We start from the raw sequence: 21,136 nt of genomic DNA on the forward strand, positions 1-21,136 counted from the left end.
GGTAAATATTATCTTCTGACATGAGTACCAACTCATTTATACTATTTGCATATGCCTGGTCTATTTAAATCAGAGACTTTAGGGCTAATTTTAAAAACAAGGCCTTTCAAACTGAGCTTTATATTTTAAATTAACGAGGCTTCCCCACATCCCTAAAGTCACTATATGACACTTACCTGCTTAGTATTATAATAGCCCATGCCTCTCAAATCAAGACATATTCCCAAAGTAGAAAAACCATTAAAAGAGCTGTAGGAAATCAACATTTAATACTCTCACCTTAAACTCTTGAACGGGTAACCCATATTAAAAAATGAACTGGCCCTTCTTTTATCTGAAAAAGCAAAAAGATACCTTATAACATAAGAAACAGCTGTCCTTCAAGCTTACCAGCAAATTTGGCAAATTAGCTAGCAGTTCATATACAGCTCAACATCAAAAGTATTATAGCAACAGTCAAGGTAGGATATTAGGTAAAACTAGTTACCAATTTACTAATAAAATTAGCCTGAATTTCTATAAGCAGCTGAATATTCCTGAAGAGAAGCAGTGTCCTACTGACACCAAGGGGTTCTTACAGGAGTTAAAATTCCCTGCATTAACAGAAAATATACCATACACTTTTCAGAATGCCATAATTTTGAATGAAATCCAAAAAGCTATTAAATAGCACCAATCTGGTAAAGTTGCAGGTTCTAATGCAGGGGTCGGCAACCTCCGGCATGCGTGCCAAACACGGCACGCGAGCTGATTCTGAGTGGCACGCTGCCTGCCCACTGAGAGGAGGGGGAGGAGGAGGAGGAGGAGGAGGGGCCGGAAAGCGCTACGCTGGGGGAAGAAGGGGGAGGAGGGAAGCTTGGCTGCCGCAGGACCAAGCTTCTGCCTCCTGCCCCTGCAGGGGAGAGCGGTGGGCGGGGGTCCCGGCCCCCCACCCCACTCAACCCCCACCCCCCCCCCACCCACCGCTCTTCCCTGCGGGGGCAGGAGACAGAAGCTTGGTCCTGCAGCAGCCAAGCTTCCTTCCTCCCCCGCTTCTTCCCCCAGTGTGGTGCATTCCGGCCCCTCTGCCCCTCCCTCTCCCTGCCGGTGATGGCCCTTGCGAGGGGGAGCAGAGCAGAGCCGAGCGGCAGCGTGCTCTCTGCTCCGTAGAGCAGGCAGAGAGAGGTAGGGACGGGCTTTTGGGAAGGGGGTAGAACAGGGCATATCCCTCCCAGCCCCCTGCCATGAGCCGCTCATGGCAGGGGGCTGGGAGCACCCCCACGAGCCGAGCACCCCAGCCTTCTGCCCTGCACCCCCCCCACACACCTCCAGCCCTCTGCCCTGCACCACCCCTACCCCAACACACACCCTCTGCCCAGCACCCCCACAGCCCCATCCCTCTGCCCTGCACCCCCCACACTCCCTAGTACTCTGCCCTGACCTCCCCCCAACACCCAGCCTTCTGCCCTGCACCTCCACACACACCCCAGCCCTCTGACCTGACCTCGAGTCGCCCCGCTCAGCCCACTGCAGGCCTAGGTGAACAGAACCCCAGGCTGGAAGCGGGCTGAGCAGGCTGGCAGCGTAAGATCAGCATTTTAATTTAATTTTAAAGGAAGCTTCTTAAACATTTTGAAAACCTTGTTTACTTTCATACAACAATAGTTTAGTTATATAATATAGACTTATAGAGAGAGAAATTCTAAAAAAAGTTAACATGTATTACCGGCACGTGAAACCTTAAATTAAAGTGAATAAATGAAGACTCGGCACACCACTTCTGAAAGGTTGCCTACCCCTGTTCTAATGGCTACTCCATCAATTTCTGTAAGAAATTTTCTAATCCCATTGTTCTGTTTACAGAAAATACATAACTACAAACAAACTCTAGCTCTACCACTTACTTTTAACAAGGCTACAATAATTTATTTCACCCAGAAAGTAAAAACTGGAACTGTGTGCCTCTTACCTTCCTCCTTAGCACAAACATGAAGTTCTTGCTAAAGTGTTTACCAACAGAATAGCTCTCTGTTCTCTGCTATTATACATATACAGCAGTCTGATTTTATACATCACTGCGCATCTAGCAACAGTATAGAAAAACTTAAGCATTAGGCACTTCCTAAAAGATTTAGGCTATCGTAAAGCGCTTTGACACATTGGTGTTTCAAACATCTCAAAGAACTGCCCCAGCAACTGAAAAAGCAGAAAAGTATATTTTTGGTTTGTTTTTCTTCCTTTTCCCCTTTAGCATCTTCCTTCCAATCAGATCTGTAACTGCTTCTATCCTGTGCATGATATTAGCTAGGAAGTACAGGTTACTTTCCTACTGCTGATGTGATGGTTTGGGTATCTAGTCTTTTTCCACTTCTTCAGCGTGCACTGCCTTCACTGGTGTATGAGTGGCATCTGGGATTTTAAGTGCGTCTTGTTCCAAAGACCTAATTAGCTACTTCTGCAAACATTGGGCCTTGTTTTGTCTGTAACCAGAGAGAGGGAATATGTACCCAGAAAGAGGTGCATTTTGTCAAGACTAGTCTACCTTCAAATTTAGTTCTGTCCCATCTCCATGTGAAAAACTTATGAACCAAATTTCTTCAAACATGTCAAAAGTACTTGTCCTCATTGAGGAACAAGCATATGGCATATCTGGAAACCAAATAGTTTTGGGGCTATGCAACACAAGAAAAGGTTGCAAACTGAAGCAAAAAGCAGGAAAACGTAGGTTTTTCCTCACCATTTTATAATTTGGAAAGTGCTGAAGTGACTTTTTAATTTTACCAAAAAATGAATCACTGGGATAAGACTAAGCATAAGAAATTTCAGCCCACAAGGAATATTTGTGAAAATGACAACAAGCTTAAACCAAGTTTTAGAACAGAATGGCTTTTTCAGCCTTAATTACGTAGGGGCTATCATTCCTCCATACTACTGCAAGAGAATAGAAATATCGTGATTTGGCACATAAATATCCCATTTGTGTGCACCTTGTCCTGGCCACCCCATAAAAAAGACAAGAAGCAAGGATGGTATAATTAGGCCACAACATTATTCACTTACTATATCTGGGAATACCCCATAATAAATTCAACAGTGCAGGTCAGCATTTTTTTTCAGCTATTTAGGCTGGTGTCAGCCTTTCCCAACCTGGGAAACAGGCTGGGGCCCTGCCACCCTCCCCTTATATGAGGGTTAAGGGAGCTGAAAAAAGAGGTAAGTTATCTCCCCACTGTACCAGGGGTTAGGAGACCCAAACCTCTTCCTCCGATTCTTTAGGGGATGCCCTAAATCCCCTTCAAATCCTGTTTATCAGAGAACCATATATCCTCTCTGGAATGAGTATGGCACTGGACACCTGCTAACTATTAAGTTGCAACCATTTGACCTAATTTCCTTCCCTACCCCACTGGGTCCCTGACTTGCTGTGAAGAAGGGGACAAAAACCCACCCCCACTTTTGCCAATCTGAGGGGAAGGGAAAAATTCCTTCCCAACTCCTAAAGAAAAAGGCAACTAGCACAGTGCGGATAGCAGATCACTGGAAAAACAAAATCCTCCTCTGATCGCAGGTCAGAGAGTGCATGTTGCTACCCCATGATTGCTGAGACACAGGGCTTCTCCAGAACTGCTAGAGGTATAAATACCTTCCTTCCATGAGCATCTGAAGGGGTAGTGTCCCCCACCCTGCCTGGCCACTTCCTGTTCTTCCCTGGATCCATTCAAGTAAGTTCTCCTACCCTACGCCCACTGTAACCTAATTGCAGAGAGGCCCCTTACAGAGCAATGACCCTTTTTCTTTCAGGAAGCCGGACAAAGACCCACCACATTCAATTGCAGTGAGCACATTTGTGAACTAAATGCATTGAGTGCACAGTTAGTAAACAGGTTAAGGCTCACTTGAGGTTTTGTTCCCTAGTAATTTTTAGAAGTTATGCTTATATCCTTTTATTTTTAATTTGTGCATTTGGGTATTAATGTGTCATGGGCATGCTCTGGATTTTGCTAAAAAGATTATCTCAATTTTCCAACCCAACCCAATAACCACACTATTTTGGGGCGGAAAAGAACAATAAAAACTAGTAGATGCCTCAAAGCACTATAATCTTGAATAGGGTCATCTTCCAAAAACACAAGATGGAATGTGTTCCAAGAAGGAACTACCATCTGTGCCCTGGGAAAATGTAAATGGGATGTAGAGGAAATTAAGCATGAATGGAAAAATGGTTTTGTCCTTGTACTGTCCAAAATAGCTGTTTTGTTTTCTGAAAACATAAGGTAGAAGAACAACAGAAAGAAAATCATGTTTGTGCATAATACAGTAGAAAAATTGTTCAAGCAAGAGTCAACCATGTGTAAATGAGCTCTGTAATTGTTTTCTGTTTTGCAATAAGAAAACAATTTAGCTTGATAAATAGGTACCAAATTATTCTTTAGCAGCTAGGAGCAAGTATTTTTTGTTTTCTCTGTTTCTATACAATTCACTTTCTATTGCGTTTATTTTTGTCCTGCTCTGCTCTTTCAGTCTCTGACTGTTTGTTCTAGGATATTATGACATCAGAATGCTAGAACAGACAAACAGGAGGCAGATAGAAACTGAATGGGATGCAAGAAGAATGTCTGTCTGACTAGGTATGTGCTGTTAGGCTGAAATAGCATCAGGAAACAGTGGCAAAATTACCACAGGAAGACAGAATCTGAGTATTAGGAAGAGCAAGGCAAACTTAATATCTGAGTGAGAAAAACAACCCAAGATTCCGGAAAGCTATAAAAAAAGAAAACACAAGAAAAAATTAAGGGAAGCAAATTCCATAAACATTGTAAAATTTTGCTGAGATTGTGCTGTGGCTTAGCCTAGAGAATCAAAATTAAAACAAAGTTTTAAGGTTTTCTTGTGCACTCATAATCTATTCCTTTGAAAACCGTAATATTTCCCCTGTTGATAGATAAAAAACTATGGCTCACATAGCACTATGGGGGCTCTTTATATTTTTCTGCTCTTGAAACATTCGAAAATACGTCACAGCACTGTACTATTTAAGGAATTGCCATTATTTGAGAACAAGACCAGATTCTTTGGTCAATGAAGCAAACAAAGAAAAAAACATGGCAAAGGAGAATTAAAACTGTTTTTTAGATTCTTCAGTAATCTCAAAATATAAAGAAATCACAAATTATTTTGAAAACAAAATATAACAATTATATATGTTTTCATTAATGACACACTGAATATTAAGTAAACACACACAAACACACATATATATATACACACACAATCTATATATTCATTAAAAATCATATATACTTTCCTATTAAATTTGATTTACAACATCATTTGGAAGAAACTGCAACTTTAAGATCTTTACCAAAAATTCTATTAGCAGTTGGTAATAACACATTTAACATTATTCTGAAAAATAAAACATGTACATAGCAAAGTGAAAATGATGCTGGGGGGGGGGGACCTCCATGAATGGTGCAGCTTGTTCCTCTCTGAGTGGCTGGTCAGCTACATTGATCAGTGTGAAAATAAGCTAGGGAAAGAGACTTGGTTCTCTTTCCTGTCCCCTCTGGGGTGGATTGTGCATAGGAGTAGTTGTCCAGGACCTCCCTCAAGTGCAGGGGGCTGTATTTATCCCCCCCCCCTTGCATGGGGAGCATACAGGAGAAAAACTCTAAGTGCATTCCTTCTCAGCCCCCACTTCAATAACAACAATAATAATTCCTAGCTCTTATATAGCAATTTTTATCAGCAGATCTCAGTGCAAGGACAAGAATTATTTTTCCCAAGAGGTAACTTCTGGCCCAAAAAGTTTCCCTGAAAAGGGTTCACGTTCTTAACCAGAACAGAATGTAAATTAGCCAATAGCAAGACACAGTTGAGGTCCTCATTTAGGGATATCATCAAAATTGGCCAATATGTTGATAAATGTCAACATTTCAGCAAGTGTTTAAAAACACGCCTGCACACGGTTAACTATCATGTGAAATATGGGTGTGGTCTCAAATATTGTGGGTGAATTTCTGGAGGTGTGCAGAAAATTTGGTCATAAGAATGTGGATTTAGATAATGAGGACTACATTTACAGAGCTCATATTAAGTGCCTCATGACATGTACAATTGCACAAGCACAGGAATGGAATTATTTTCAGATGAACAACTCAAATACTTAGTGCGACTGAAAATAAGGGATTTGTGCTGTCCAAAGGTATATCTAAGTGCTCTCAATGGTCTGTACAACTTATTGATAGATTTTCAATAATAGCAAGAGGCTTTTTTACATGCAGTTTTACACTGATCAATGCCATTTTGATGATTAAATATGACCCCTTCTAGTCGTGCATTCATTTGCATTATGGTTAACATCTTATTTCTTGCCATATCAAACAATGGACTTTGCAGCTAGGAAGAAAATCAGTAGCAGGTGAAGCTAATTTTCAATCCTCTTGAAACCTATTTGCTGTTAATTTCATATAAAAATAATTTAACAGAAAAAATGTTTGTAAGTCCTCACAGGTTAATTAGGGTTTGTCTTGCCTGTACTTCTGAGTTATTTGCTCTTCCACAAGTGTTGAAAGTCTGAGTTTTTACTTGTACTCCCAGGGTAAAAATGGCATCTCTCTTCTCTCCATTTATACCTCAATACATCCAGAGGGTCTTGTGGTTAAAACACATCAGGAGACCTGTGCCCACTTTGCCATAGAACTCCTGTTTAACTTTGGGTAAGTTATTTAATCTTTCTGCACCTGTTTTCCAAACAGTAAAATGGAGATATTTACCTACAATTAATTAATTAATTAAGCCACTGTAAATTAATATTTGTAAAGCACTTCAAGGGCTTCACATTGAGGGGCTATATATACATATATATGCCAAGTATTATGATTATATGCTATGCTGATATAATTAGCTGGGATCTTTGATCATTTTTATAAACTTTCAGTTTTTTCTAGTATCAGAGGGGTAGCCGTGTTAGTCTGAATCTGTAAAAAGCAACAGAGGGTCCTGTGGCACCTTTAAGACTAACAGATGTATTGGAGCATAAGCTTTTGTGGGTGAATGCCGACTTCGTTGGATGTGGGCATTCACCCACGAAAGCTTATGCTCCAATACATGTTAGTCTTAAAGGTGCCACAGGACTCTCTGTTGCTTTTTACAGACCCAGACTAACACGGCTACCCCTCTGATAGTTGACACCATGCAAGGCACTGCATTTATCCGTATGGAAATCTATCAACCTCATGAAGAAACAGTTTTTTCTACACTTTCAGATGTCATTTTATTGGCAACTGCTCCAAATTTACTTGGACTGTGAAATATGTTTGGGGTTCTTTGTGCAAGAACAATTTATTTATTGTCCGAATAAGTATGTGTTAGTGGACAAGATATCAATGAGGAATTTCTCTTATATCTCCACTAGTTAGTTATTTTTCATTTTTGGTGTGTTCTTGTCCTATCTTTTCCGCTTAGTCATGTGTCTCTATATGGTCAATTTTTTAACTGACAATACTTTGATACAAAGGAAATGTAAACAATAGAAGCATTTTCAAAATGTATTCACGATCAGATGTCTGAAAAAACTGATTTGTTGGAGATAGTAAGCAGATTATTAAAATAGTGCTTTTCAGTTATTCATAAGTCCTTAAATGTGGAATGATGAATCTACTATAGTACCTAGATACCACAGCGACAGGCACCTTTGAAATACCAACTTGCTGAGAGTGCAGTCCATGCCATCCTCCAGATCATTAATGAAGATATTGAACAAAACTGGCCCCAGGACCGACCCTTGGCGCATTCCGCTTGAAACCGGCTGCCAACTAGACATAGAACCATTGATTACTACCCGTTGAGTCCGACAATCTAGCCAGCTTTCTATCCACCTTATAGTCTATTCATCCAGCCCATACTTCTTTAATTTGCTGGCAAGAATACTGTGGGAGACCTTATCAAAAGCTTTCCTAAAGTCAAGGAATAACACATCCACTGCTTTCCCCTCATACACAGAGCCAGTTATCTCATCATAGAAGGCAATTAGGTTAGTCAGGCATGACTTGCCCTTGGTGAATCCATGCTGACTGTTCCTGATCACTTTCCTCTCCTCTAAGTGCTTCAGAATTGATTCCTTGAGGACCTGCTCCATGATTTTTCCAGGGACTGAGGTGAGGCTGATTGGCCTGTAGTTCCCCGGATCCTCCTCCTGCCGCTCCCCCATCAACTCTGCCTGCGCCTCTCGCCGAGCTGGAGTACAGGAGTCGACGGGAGAGCACTCGGGGGTCGATTTATCGCGTCTAGGCTAGATGCGATAAATCGATCCCCGCTGGATTGATCACTGCCCGCTAATCCAGCGGGTACTGTAGACATACCCTAATTAGCTCTTAGATTAATATAAAGCATGTACAGAGCCTCTTAAATTAACTGCGGTAGATGGGAGTCGTTTGGGTTTTCTTTTATTATTTGCATTTAAGTTGAACTTTTCTTTTTGGAAGGGTGTGGAGTTATGTGGGTTTTTAAGTTTAAGTTTTTGATAGATTGTGACACTCGGAGCTCATAAACAAGAGTCTTGGCTGGGAAGTCACAATTCTTAAAGCAAAAACTGGACACACTTCATTAGTTTTGTCTTTAAAATTACAATCACCAGTTCATCACTCCTCACTTAGAAAGTCATCCTGGTTAACATTGTTTCATTGTTACGTTGCTGATCGATTAGGGAACATGCTCGTTTAAAGTTGCGCAATGCTCCCTTACAACTTTGTTTGGCAGCCACCTGCTTTGTTCACTGCTTGCAGAAAGAGTAACCCGTTGGCGCTAGCTGGTGGGGGCTTGGAACCAGGGTGGACCGGCAGCCCCCCTATCAGCTCCCCCCTCCCCTAAGTTCCCTGTGCGGCAGACGACCAGCAGGCTATCAATTGCCAGGCAGTTCATCTGTCCCTCCCCCACTGCCTGCTCCTGCCCTCTGCCTTGGAGCTACTCCTGGGAACCTCCTGCTTGCTGGGGGGGGGGGGGGGGGAAAGAGGGGTGCTAATGTCAGGGTGTCCCGCTCCTGCTCCCTGCTCCTTTACCCCATCTGGCCATCTCCACAGAGCAGCGGGGGACACGACAGGGCTCAGGACAGAGGGAGCTTGCTGGCAGCAGCTGCTGTCTCAACTTGCTGATCAACTTAAAAAGGTAGTGTACTTAGAGTGGGGTCAGCATACTTAAAGGGGCAGTGCAGTCTCTCTCTCTCTCTCTCTCTCTCACACACACACACACACACACACAGTCTCTCTCTCTCTGCCATGCTGTCTTCCCCCACCCCCCTCCATTCGTGCTGCCTTGTAGAGTGTGAGGCTACATTAACAACAATGTGTTAACCCTTGAGGGCTCAGCCGAGTGCTAATTCATCATTTAGCAGTAAGGCATTCCCTGGGAAATATCCCACCCTCTTCCACCCTCTGACTCCACCACCTCAACCATCCTACACAATCATCATTGCTGTGTACAGTATTAAATTGTTTAAAACATATACTGTGTATATGTGTGTGTATATATATGTATACACACACACACACACACACACACACACACACATACACACACAGAAATAGTCTTTTGTCTGGCGAAAAAAAATTCCCTGGAACCTAACCCCCACAATTTACATCAATTCTTATGGGGAAATTGGATTCGCTTAACATTGTTTCACTTAAAGTAGCATTTTTCAGGAACATAACTACAATGTTAAGCGAGGAGTTACTGTAGTTGAAAATAGATAATAGAATTACATCAGGCTTTTAGGAAACTGACCTGAAAATATAATGCAGATTTTTTTCCTCTATAGTTAATAGCATTATTAGTAATTTTTTAACTGAGGCTGGAATGATGTTATTTAGAAATGGTATGCTGTTCTCTGAAGTACTGAATACATATTCTAGAGCAGGATGAAAACTAGGTCAAAAATACAAATTTTCAATTTGCTTTTAGTACAGCACCTAGCAAATGAAAGAAAACTTCTGAGTGAGGTATGCCTACCTGATGATCCCGTCTTTGTTGATTCAGAGGAAGTGAAAGGATCCACCACAATCCAAGTCATGGGAATGCGGTGGAAATTTCTTCCTGGTCCCAAATTTGGCAAAAATTTTAATCCTGTATAAATGAGCAAGAAATATTGTAGTTAAACAGCGAATCTCATTCATATATTACGAAACCACTGATATCCAAATCAGTATAATTTTTTTCTTGAATCCAAGAAATGTCTTTAAGGATGGAGAATTGTGTCTTAATTAAATACTGCTAGAAATTGTGTGCTCATGCTATCCTTTAAGAGAAGTTTAAATGATGACTTCATTTGTATTTATCATACTTACTATACACAGGGCAGGTAGCACTGCCAATCATTAAAGTTGCTCAGTATTTCCCATTATAAGACCCTATCAGTTACTTATAACTTTACCAAACTTTTGAGCTGAAATTTTCCGTGCTGGGTGTGTGTCTCATGCTTATCATTTCTGGAAAATTTCAACGAGAACAACTCAGCTGTTTCTGAGAACAAAGTTACGGGAAAATATGTACTGGAGTAGTGTCCAGTGCTGGGAGGAACTCGAGGAAAGATATGGACAAATTGGAGAAAAATCCAGAGGAGAGCAACAAAAACTATTAAAGGTCTAGAAAACACGACCTAGAAGGAAAGATCGAAAAAACTGGGTTTGTTTAGTCTGGAGACAACTGAGAGGGGACATGATAACAGTCCTGAAGTACATAAAAGTTTATAAAGAGGAGGGTGATAAACTGTTCTCCTTAATCACTGAGGACAGGACAAGTAGTATTGGGCTTAAATTGCAGCAAGCGAGATTTAGATTAGACATTAGAAAAAACTGCCTTACTATAAGGGTAGTAAAGCACTGGAACAAATTATCCAGGAATGTTGTGGAATCTCTGTCATTGGAGATTTTTAAGAACAGGTTAGACAAACACCTGTCAAGGATGGTGTAGATAATACTTAGTCCTGCCTCTGTGCAGGGGACTGGACTAGATGACCTCGCTTTCAGCCCTACATTTTTATGATTCTACGTTATTTTGCCCATGTTTAAAAATTCTTGAGACCTTTTATTTGAAAAGCTCAGCTGTCCCCATGCTTTGCAGCAGGGTCTTGAAATTTGGCAGGGGGTGGTCTTTGTGCCAGAGATGTACCTTTTGCCATCCCATGAAAAGCTGCCCAAATTTGACCAAGTTACAAGCCTCTGAAAAATCAAGTTGGCACTATGGTTGCCAACTTTCTGATTGCAAAAAGCCAAACACCCTTGCCCCGTCCCCTGCCCCACCACGAGGCCCCGCCCCTGCTCCATGGCCCTACCCCTGCTCACTCCATCCCCCCTCCCTCTGTCGCTCACTCTCCCCTGCCCTCACTCACTCCATTTTCACTGGGTTGGGGCAGGAGTGGGAGGGGGTGAGGGCTCCAGGCTGGGGCTGAGGAGTTTGGGGTGCAGGTGGGGGCTCTGCGCCGGGGCTCAGGGGTCCAGCTGTGGAAGGGAGTGTACGAGGGAGTGTGGGCTCTGGGAGGGAGTTTGGGTGCAGGAGGGAGCTCAGGGCTGGGGCAGGGGGGTTCCCTATGGGGAATCTGTGGGGGTTCCCGGCCAATGGGCGCTGCGGAGCCGGTGCTCAGGGCGGTGTCTGCGCCACAGGCAGAGGCAGTGCACAGAGCCCCCTTGGCCACATCTGCACCTAGGAGCCGGAGGGACATGCTGGCAGCTTCCGGGAGCTGCATGGAGCCGGCCACTGCGGCCAACTGGACTTTTAGCAGCCTGGTCAGCTGGAAACCGGACGCCTGGCAACCTTATGTTCAGTAAAGATTTCTTAGATTGGAGCAGCTAAATTCCCTGAAGAGTCCATCCACCCTGGGCATGCTCCAGCATGGGGCTGATTAGGACTTTCCATGAAATTTCAGCCCTGGGACACTGCAGATCATGCTAGATCTGGGCACCTTAACCGTGAGCAGGGAGACTGTCCTTCTTGTGCTCTCAGTAACGCCACTACTGGGCCAAACAGCAGTGATAAGAAACCTGCCAGATCTGAATAAAGAGGGGACAAGAATTGGACCTGTGGGGGGTATAGATTGGAACAAGCAGCCTGAGAAAGGAGAGGCTGGCAGAGGTGGGGATGGAAACTGGGAGTTAGGTGGAGGGAGATTAGGGCTGGCTGGACAAGGAGACTGGAAGCTGGGGGTGGTGGGTGACTGGGATTGGGTCATCCAGGAGACTAGGAGTCTGGGAAGAAAATGGTTAGGGGAGGTGATAGGTCATGGGGAGACTGAAATTGGCTGAAGAACCAAGAGAGAGACTGGGACTGAGAACCAGTGGGGTGGAGGAAGCGGAATAGATCAGACGATGAGCCAGGGAACAAGGGGAGAACTGGCACTGGCTGGGCAAAGAGACTGGTGAGGAGTGGGGGGGGGCAGACACTGAGACTGGATGAGGAGCCCAGGGAGGGAAACATGAGCTGTGAAGAGAGGACGGGTAGCACAAGACTGGAAATACATCAAGTCATTCCAGAATGGAATATATTACTGAACCACTAAAATACACTTTAAAGGGTGCTTAAGGACCTGATTCAAATCCCACTGAAGTCAATGGAAGTCTTTACGTTGACTTCAATGGAATTTGAATCAGGCCCTTAAATCCTTTATTAAAATACTGTAAATAAAAATTGTTAAGGATTGTGAAGATGATGAGCCAAAGAAATAGCAGTACAAGTTATTGACACACGCATCCTGTTTTTTCATAATGCTGTGAAAAGTGTATTTAAATTAGAGCTGTGCAAAACTCAGTTCATTGTAAAGTTTTCTTTACACTACTGGGGCTCAGTCAGAGAAACCTCTGTGTGAGGAGCCCTTAGTCATTTGAGCAGTCCCATTGACATCAGTGGGCCTAATAGCATGAAAAATGATTTAAGGCCTGGATCTAAAAAGGGACATAGGTGCCTAAATCTGTGAGTTAGGAGCCTAAGTCCTGTTTTAGGTGCCACTGCGATCCACAAAACTGCTGCTCAGCTACCACACAACCCTGTAGGTGCCTAAAGTCACTCGGCTCCTAAGTTTTTGCAATAGAAGTTCCCTAAGCACCTATGTTCCTGCCTCTGGGCATGCACGCTTCTGCCTCCCTTTAGGTGTCTGGGTTCATAGCTCCTGTCTATGCCCCAGAATGAGCCATGAGCGGGGAATATAGGGGCTCCTCTGCCTAACTCGTGTGCAGAGCCCAGTCTGGTAGGTGTGCTCAGAGTCTCCTTAATGCCACACAAAACAGCCAGGGGGGGACCTCCCTTCAAACTAGGCTTTGAAAAATTAGATTTTTAAATTGGCAAATCTCAGTAAAGTCAATTTCACAGTACACACACAAACTGATGAAAAAATATTTCCATTGATGATCATTGAAATTTACAATAAGCGAAGAAAAAGGCTGCTTGAGAACTTAGAGTTTGATTGAAGGCTATCTGCTTTGTATATTTTGGTATGTGAGGTTGAGAATTTGTGTTTTAAATGGTTATAAACTTTTAACTTTCTGAATCTCAATGTCTACTGTCATTAAATAAGTGTCTGATCCCCCCCCATAATTTCCTGCAACTGTGAAAATTTAAATAGATTAAACATTTTTTTAAAAATGCTTAAAAATAAACATCAGTATTATCCATTGAAATTATTGGGGGGTATATCAAACCTACTTATAACCTTTAGCCCATTGGTTGGGGTACTTACAGTACTTATAATGCAGGAGGTTCAAGTTTTCCCTCTGCCTGATGAGATGGGATTTGAACAGGGATCTGCCACCTTTCAGGTGAGTGTTCTAACCACTGGGTGATTCTCACTCTCTCTAGCCCAATCATAGGTGCCGACTCCATGGGTGCTCCAGCCCTGGAGCACCCACGGGGAAAAATTAGTGGGTGGTCTGCACCCATTGGCAGCCAAGCTCCCCTCCCACTCCTCCTCCGCCTCCTCCTCTTCCCCCCCGAGCGCACCGCATCCCCACTCCTCTGCCTGGATGCCACTAAACAGCTGTTTGGTGGCATGAGCAAGCTCCAGGAGGCAGGGGGAGGAGCGGGAACACGGCACGCTCAGGGGAGGGGGCAGGGAAGAGGCGGGGATTTAGGGAAGGGATTGGAATAGGGGCAGGGAGGGGGTGGAGTTGGGGCAGGGACTTTGGGGAAGGGGTTGGAATGGGGGCGGGGCAGAGGTGGGGCTACATGGAAGGGGTGGAATGGGGGTGGGGCTGGGGGCAGAGGGTGGGTCAAGCACCCAGGGGAAAGCGGCGCCTATGAGCCCAATTAATATTTAATTATTCAATTATTTCATTGAATTTAAATTTAAGTGGAACACCTCAATAGGAGAGACTGAAGGAGAACCACATCAGAATATCCCATAGCTCAGTGATTGGAGCATTTACTTGGGTTTAATGTAGTTCTTATTCAAGAAAACTCTAACTTCAATAGACATTTGACTTGAGTAAGTAGATGGAGTCAAAACGTTAAAATACAGACCTTAAAATGTATCACATGCTGAGAACAATAAACCTGATTTATGCACCTTACTCATAATGAAAATGACATGTCAAATTAAAACACTGTTCAGAGTACAAACTTTTATTAGTACCATTGCATTACATTTTAATTTAATGCCTTGATATTAACTATCCTATGTTACTTATTTACAGTATTAGATATGTAATAAAATATAAATTAATATATTTAAATTCCTGTCAGTTAAGGGTTGAAGGTTGTCTTTTATACTTGCACAGCAACTGTGAAAGCCAGTGGGATTTTCCTATGTTTCAAAAATTGTAGGATAATGCATAAAATGAATCCTTAATCATTTTAATAGACCTTTTCTACTGGGTTACATTTACATGAAATAGTTGGTATATGTTGGGGCCAGGAGTTCCTGAATAAGCTAAGGTCATCCAGGAAAGAGCTAAGTTATTTATATCCATTTTTTATTATTTTTTGCCTCATGAAAGAAGAAGTTGATTAACTTGCTTCTTGCACAATACTACTACATTTAGATGATTCTAACTCTGTTCATTGCTGAAACATATGGGAGTTTTAGTGAAACAGGAACATACTGACACTGTAGGACTCATTTGATTCAGTGATTTGAGGACTAAAATATAAATTGATATCGCAGACTTCTCAGGAATTTTTGGGTCAAATCCTTCTCATCTTATGTGAGTAGAGACGCTGAGTTATAAGGGTTATTTGTATGAGTAACGCAAGCAGAGATATGGGCCACATTTTGTAATGAATACGGAGGATTAAGTTATGAGGTCTGTATGGCATTTTCTATTTTAGGCCAACGGCTTTGAGGCCTCACTAACATGAGTCTGAGTCTTTCTACAGATTACTACAGCGCCTTGTCTGTCTGAAGCTTTTTTGATAATGTCTTGACAACTTTGTAAACTATGTAATGCACGTTGTGCTGCTGTTGTCATACTGTTACATTATATGGAGTTTAAACGGTGTTTGATTGACTTTCTCTCTGGCATTTGTCTACACAGAAATCTAGCACCAAAGGGCTTGATCTCAATGGGAACTGAGCAGTTCTGCTCCTACTAACTTCATTGGGAGCTGACGGTACTCAGCACCTTGCAGGAAGCACCCAGCCCTTCGCAGCAATAAAGCCAACAACAGGAGGAAAAATCTAGGTGGAGATGTTTTATTTCTGTCATGCAAGCTGAAGACATTACAATACAGCCTCTCTCCCCTGGTTCGGATCATCAGAGGCATTTCAAGCTGAAGCCCAGGTGGTACAAACAAAAAGGGTGGACTGCTGACAAGGCACTCTCTTTGGGGGCTCTGCCACTCTGGAATTCACCTGATGGTCAGAAATAGCCTGAATTTAAGGACCATCAGGGTACAGTGCAAATCTTAGCTTTTTTTACAGGCTTTTGAACATGACAGAGAATTGAGAGGGTGGTGAGCTGCTGGAGAAGAAGGGTGGTTTCAGCTTTTGATTTGCTTTGGTTTCTGGCTGTGGGTCATACTGAATGTCATTGATTCATGTTAGCTAAGTTGGAGTGTTCTTTTGAGGTTTTGTGTACTTTCAAATTATATCAGGGGGGCGTAGAGCATATGGACAGATACCCTTTTTTAATGTGTGCATATAAATACAAGATATGTAAAGTAAAGGTCTGTCTGGTTTCCATTTTAGGGACCATGGAAATATAAATGCTGCTGTAAGCAACCAAATATTCATGACCATGACTAGTGCTTAGATAATAATGGCAGCTCAGCAGCTACACACAGCTAAGTAAATAACCAGGCACCTACAGACTTTAGCATATGAAGACATTTATTCTTCTTTAACTATTAATGTGAATTTTGGTCTCTCCTCTTTCACTCTTAAGCAGTTGCATGCTAAAACCACACAAGGCCACATTCTGACTCTATTTGGTTCCCCTTCCCTCCCACACAAATGAATACAAATTAATGCTGGAATTACTGCCCAAAATTGCTTATTTTCTATATCTTTTTATTGTGTTTATATAGTACCTAGCACAATCACGGCCTAATCCCTGAGTGTGGTTCCCTGGTACTACCACAATACAGATAAGTTTTATTTTGCACCCATATTCTCATCAGCTCAGGATCCCCAACCAGCTGTCCACACAAATTATTCCTGGACAAAACAAGAGTATTCTGGACAGGTAAGGATGGAAAGTGGCCACAGTGATTCGTGGATCAGCACTAAAACATGTGGCCCCGATCTCCAAGTACCACTTGGAAACAGCTCTCTATGGTGGACTATGAGTATCAATTCCACAGATTTTCAGGGATTGGGACATATTAACTAATGTCCTGGCTTTCCTTTCAGAGTGATGAGCTGCCAAAATCTTAGGAACCGGTTCCCTACCGGGTCTACGGCGGCAGCAGGTCCTTCAGTGCCGGAGCGAGTGAAGGACCCGCGGCCGAAGTGCCACTAAAGACCCAGTAGGGAACTGCCCAGTGAGTACAAGCCCCACCATCTCCCAAAACAGCCTATCCCCCCCATTCGACCCCCACCCATGTTCTGCCCCCGACTGCCCCCCTCAGAACCCGCAACCCATCAACCCCCCCGCCGCTCCTTGTCCCCTGACCACTCCTTCCCAAGACCCCCCACCCTAACTGCCCCCCAGGACCCCACCCCCTACCCAATTCGCCCTGCTCCTTATCCCCTGACTGCCTCAACCCCATCCACCACCACCACCACCACGACAGACCCCCGAACTCCCACGCCTACCCAAACCCCCCCGTCCCCTGACCACCACCCCCAACCTCTGCCCCATCCAACCCGCCCCCCCTCCCCCGCATGCCCGGGACTCCCTGCCCCTTATCCAACGCCCCGACCCCTTACCATGCCGCTTACCCCCGCCTCCCCCCACTCCCGGAGCCTCAGCATGCGGCGTCCAGGAGCGGCCCTAGTCAGCGCTGCAGCGGCATGGTGGCTCCACCAGGGCCTGAGCTCCCGCCGCTCGGCCCGGAGCTCACAGACGCGCCCTGGCCTTACCACGTGGGTCTGAGCGGGGTAAGCGGCATGGTAAGAGGCCGGGGGGGGGTTGGATGGGGCAGAGGTTCTGGGGGGTGGTCAGGGGAACGGGGGGGGTTGGGTAGGGGGGAAGGCGGAGGTGGGGCCAGAGGGGAGCCTCAGATTCTCGTGGGGGCCCCCGTGGGGCCCCGAGCAAATTGCCCCACTTGCCCCCCCCCCCCCCGGGTGGCCCTGGAGCTCGCAGCCCTCCCCCCCCTTACCATGCCGGCGGCTGCTCAAAGCAGCAGGTCTGGGGAGCTGAGCTGCTGGCGGCTCGGCACACTGCGGCTCTGGGGGAGCGGGGGAAGCGAGGGAGGGGCAGGGGAGGTCCCAGCTGGGTCTCCTGGGAGCTCAGGTGGGGGACAGGACGGTCCCGCAGGCTAGATGTGGCCCGCGGACTGGAGTTGTTTGCCCACCCTCCCGCCCGGCCCTTTAACAGCCAGTTCTCCACCGGCGTCTGATTTTAGCAACCGGTTCTTGCAAACCAGTGCAAAACAGCTCCAGCTCATGGGGACATATTAACTATGTCGTGGCTTTCCTTTCTGATTGCTTCTATTCCCAAATTACATGAAGGGCCAGCCAGAACTTGACCCATAAAAAGATCTACTCAGATACAGATCTTTACAAGCTCTGGTATTCATACAGTGATGTTATCAGATTTCCTAAATAATTTTGATTTACTCTACACGAAACAATAAAAAAAACCTTAAATTGGCATGTTGATCCTTGTATTTGGACTAAATTATTAAATCAGCAAGCTTTTGATAGACAGACTTTCTTACTCAGTCCACAGAAAAAGGAATCAAACAGAATAATAAAGTTATCTGTTACAAATTCTTGGTGGGTTTGGGTTTTTATCCTGTTTATTTCTTGCTAACTGACTTAGTATATAATTATAACTTCTACAGTTAGGCCTGGTCTACACCTAAAGTTTTACTACCATAGTTATGCCAGTTAGGAATGTACTTTTTTGCTGATATAGTTAAAGTCCTAGGGTACGTCTTCACTACCCGCCATATCGGCGGGTAGCAATCGATTTATCCGGGATTGATATATCGCGTCTCGTTAAGACATGATATATCGATCCCCGAACACGCTCACCGTCGACTCTGGAACTCCACCAGAGCGAGCGGCGGTAGCACAGTCGACAGGGGAGCCGTGGCCGTCGATCCCGCGCCGTGTGGACCCCAGGTAATTCGATCCAAGATACTTCGACTTCAGCTACGCTATTCACGTAGCTGAAGTTGCATATCTTGGATCGATCCCCCCCCAGTGTAGACCAGCCCCTAGTATAGACGCAGCTTACGTGTGTATAAGAATGCTTATAACATAAACTATGGCGGTAAACACTTTTATACAGATATAAGTGTGTCTGCATTAGCAGGATTTTGCTGTTTTTACCATACTAGTATAGTTAAACCAGCAAAACTTTCTACTGTAGAACTGCCTTTAGTAATATTAATATTACACTTCTATCATTTTCTGGTAATATATAACATATATACCTGTCTCAGAAAAAAAAAATGGACCTCTGGCCAGATTCAGTCTTCACTGAGGTCAATGGAAAGACTCCCATTGACTCCCGGGGCATTGGATCAGATCCCTAATGAAATTTTCCTTTGAAAGTTCAGTAAAACCGATCAATAATGTGCACAATACAAAACATCTACCGAAAGAACACTATGGACCAAGCAGGTCTGCAGTTGATATGACTGACAACAGAATTTGGCCCAAGATGGATAATCTGGTCATAGATGCACATATATAAGTATGTGATCTTGAGGTTGAGGGATCTTTTTGTGAGGCTTTATGCATCAAATAGCCATCATGATCTCAAAATTTGCTTTATTAACTGCACCTAAAAATAGGTATACCTAAACTAAAATGTACATGACAATAAATTTTGTCCAGAACAACAGTGATATTTTTATGGACAAAGCGAGAAGATTTTTATTGTATATATTACTAGTATGTAAAAATACTATGGAGATGCCGACAGTGACTCCATAGTAAAGACTAGTTACATTTGGCCATAAAGCCTATTCAACCTCTTTGTTGTGTATGAAAAATACAACCTAGCTTCCCAAATTTGCAGCACTTATTCTTGAGTACAAGATGAATTTACAAATAAATCTGTTAATTTGTTTATGGTTTAAAATAAATTAAAATTTGCATCCTTTAAGAACTTAGCATTTTGTCAGTCTTTTCTTTGTCCTGAATGATCTTAACACTGGAATAAAGTAGACTCTTCAATTTTCCATAGAGTTAACAGAAATCTTGTGCATAGGCTACATTTGAAGAAATTAATTTATAATTAAGATAAGTTATTAATGATCATTGTATCTAATTGTTATGAAAATAAATATTTTAAAAATCTAATCCTTTCAAAATCAATTTAATTTAATTTAATTTAGAACCATAGATTCTGATTTAGGCAACTTAATGTATCATATGGTCATCCTCTGGAGTTACTGCAGGGCAAAGTAAAGTTGTTTGGGTACTTTAATTAGGTATTTCTTATCTTAAAATGCTTGGGTTTCTTTTCAGTAACTGAATTGTCTGGATTTCTAATGCTTGGTTTTGGGATGCCTACAACATCCTTGTAATTTGTTTTTAACCTTAATTTACTGTAAGATGGAGTTAAGGTTAACAGCATGTACCATAGTTTTCTTTCTGGAAATAAGAATATATTGTTTTTATATATTATATCAGCCAGAGTACAGAGGACTCTAGAGTTACAATGCATAACTGTACACTCATCAGTTATTCATTTCTCTGCATTCTGAGAGGCTCAGATTTCCATCAGAGTGTACAGTTATTTCTTAGTAACTATACAGTAAAAAAAATGCCTGTGCTCTGAAGGACATTAGCCAAATGGAATAGAGGAATGTACAGTAATTATGACAACCCCTCAGCTTTGTCCTCAGTATTCCCCGTCCATTAACCCACAGAAAACATGGAAGCCTCAACTTCTGACTTCCCTCTCTATGTTACTCAGTACCCCACTTAATTTGCAAAATGGCTCCAATTCAGAAAGGAACTTGAGCATGCACTTAAATCTATTCAGGAAAGTACTTAAGTACATGCTTAAATCCCATAGGACTTTTCTGACTAGGGATGTTTTCCTGAATTGGGGCCTCTGTTTGTGGAGAGAGAGGAGGGGGAGAGATGTGGCTTGTCTTCACTGCAACAGTTAGCTTGAGTTACTATATTCGAGTACTCCACTGACTTTAATGGGCTTTAGATCAGGGAGTTCAGAGAGGCAGTGGCCACCCAGAACCAGCATGTTTTATAGTATCCATAAGAATGCAATATTGACAGCCCGGATGGTACATTGCATTATAACAGAAATACAATATCTTGCTGTTCCCTGCTAAATGATTAACCAACATATTCTGGATGTTCATTCTTAGAATTTGTTTACTCCAGGATATGAGTGTTTGAATACTTTGAATACAGGAAGCAACTTCCATTGATCATTTCATCAAATATACTTCACTTATAGGAAAGAAACAAAAGCAACTTTCACAAAAAGCAAAAAGGCCATAAACATAAAGCAAACGGGACCAATCATGCTGCCGTTGACTTCAATGTTAGAAGAATTGGTCCCAATATTTCGTTATATGTGCTATAGAATTA

The 21,136-nt window shown here is 43.2% G+C and overlaps 1 protein-coding gene and 1 long non-coding RNA gene across 7 annotated transcripts in view; one reads left to right on the forward strand and one right to left on the reverse strand.

Moving 5' to 3' along the window:
- The window catches only part of CDKAL1 (CDK5 regulatory subunit associated protein 1 like 1), a 790,609-nt gene extending 770,925 nt beyond the window's left edge, over positions 1 to 19,684 (forward strand). For all 3 annotated transcript variants that reach the window (XR_010597970.1, XM_042860488.2, XM_065581970.1), the window contains one exon: positions 15,492 to 19,684. Coding sequence is in view for 2 of the 3 variants with exons in the window: in XM_042860488.2 (XP_042716422.1) it covers positions 15,492 to 15,549 (58 nt within the window). In the remaining variant the exon portion in view is untranslated. The remainder of the gene's footprint in view (positions 1 to 15,491) is intronic.
- LOC122174708 (uncharacterized) overlaps positions 1 to 21,136 on the reverse strand; it is a 105,322-nt gene that overhangs the window by 46,348 nt on the left and 37,838 nt on the right. For 3 of the 4 annotated variants that reach the window (XR_010597973.1, XR_010597975.1, XR_010597974.1), the window contains 2 exons: positions 9,985 to 10,098; positions 280 to 334 (listed from right to left, as the gene is read on the reverse strand). This is a non-coding gene — a long non-coding RNA (uncharacterized LOC122174708). The remainder of the gene's footprint in view (positions 1 to 279; positions 335 to 9,984; positions 10,099 to 21,136) is intronic. The other variant, XR_010597976.1, reaches the window with a different exon arrangement.

Source organism: Chrysemys picta, chromosome 2, assembly GCF_011386835.1.
Source record: "Chrysemys picta bellii isolate R12L10 chromosome 2, ASM1138683v2, whole genome shotgun sequence".
NCBI classification, from domain to species: domain Eukaryota; kingdom Metazoa; phylum Chordata; order Testudines; family Emydidae; genus Chrysemys; species Chrysemys picta.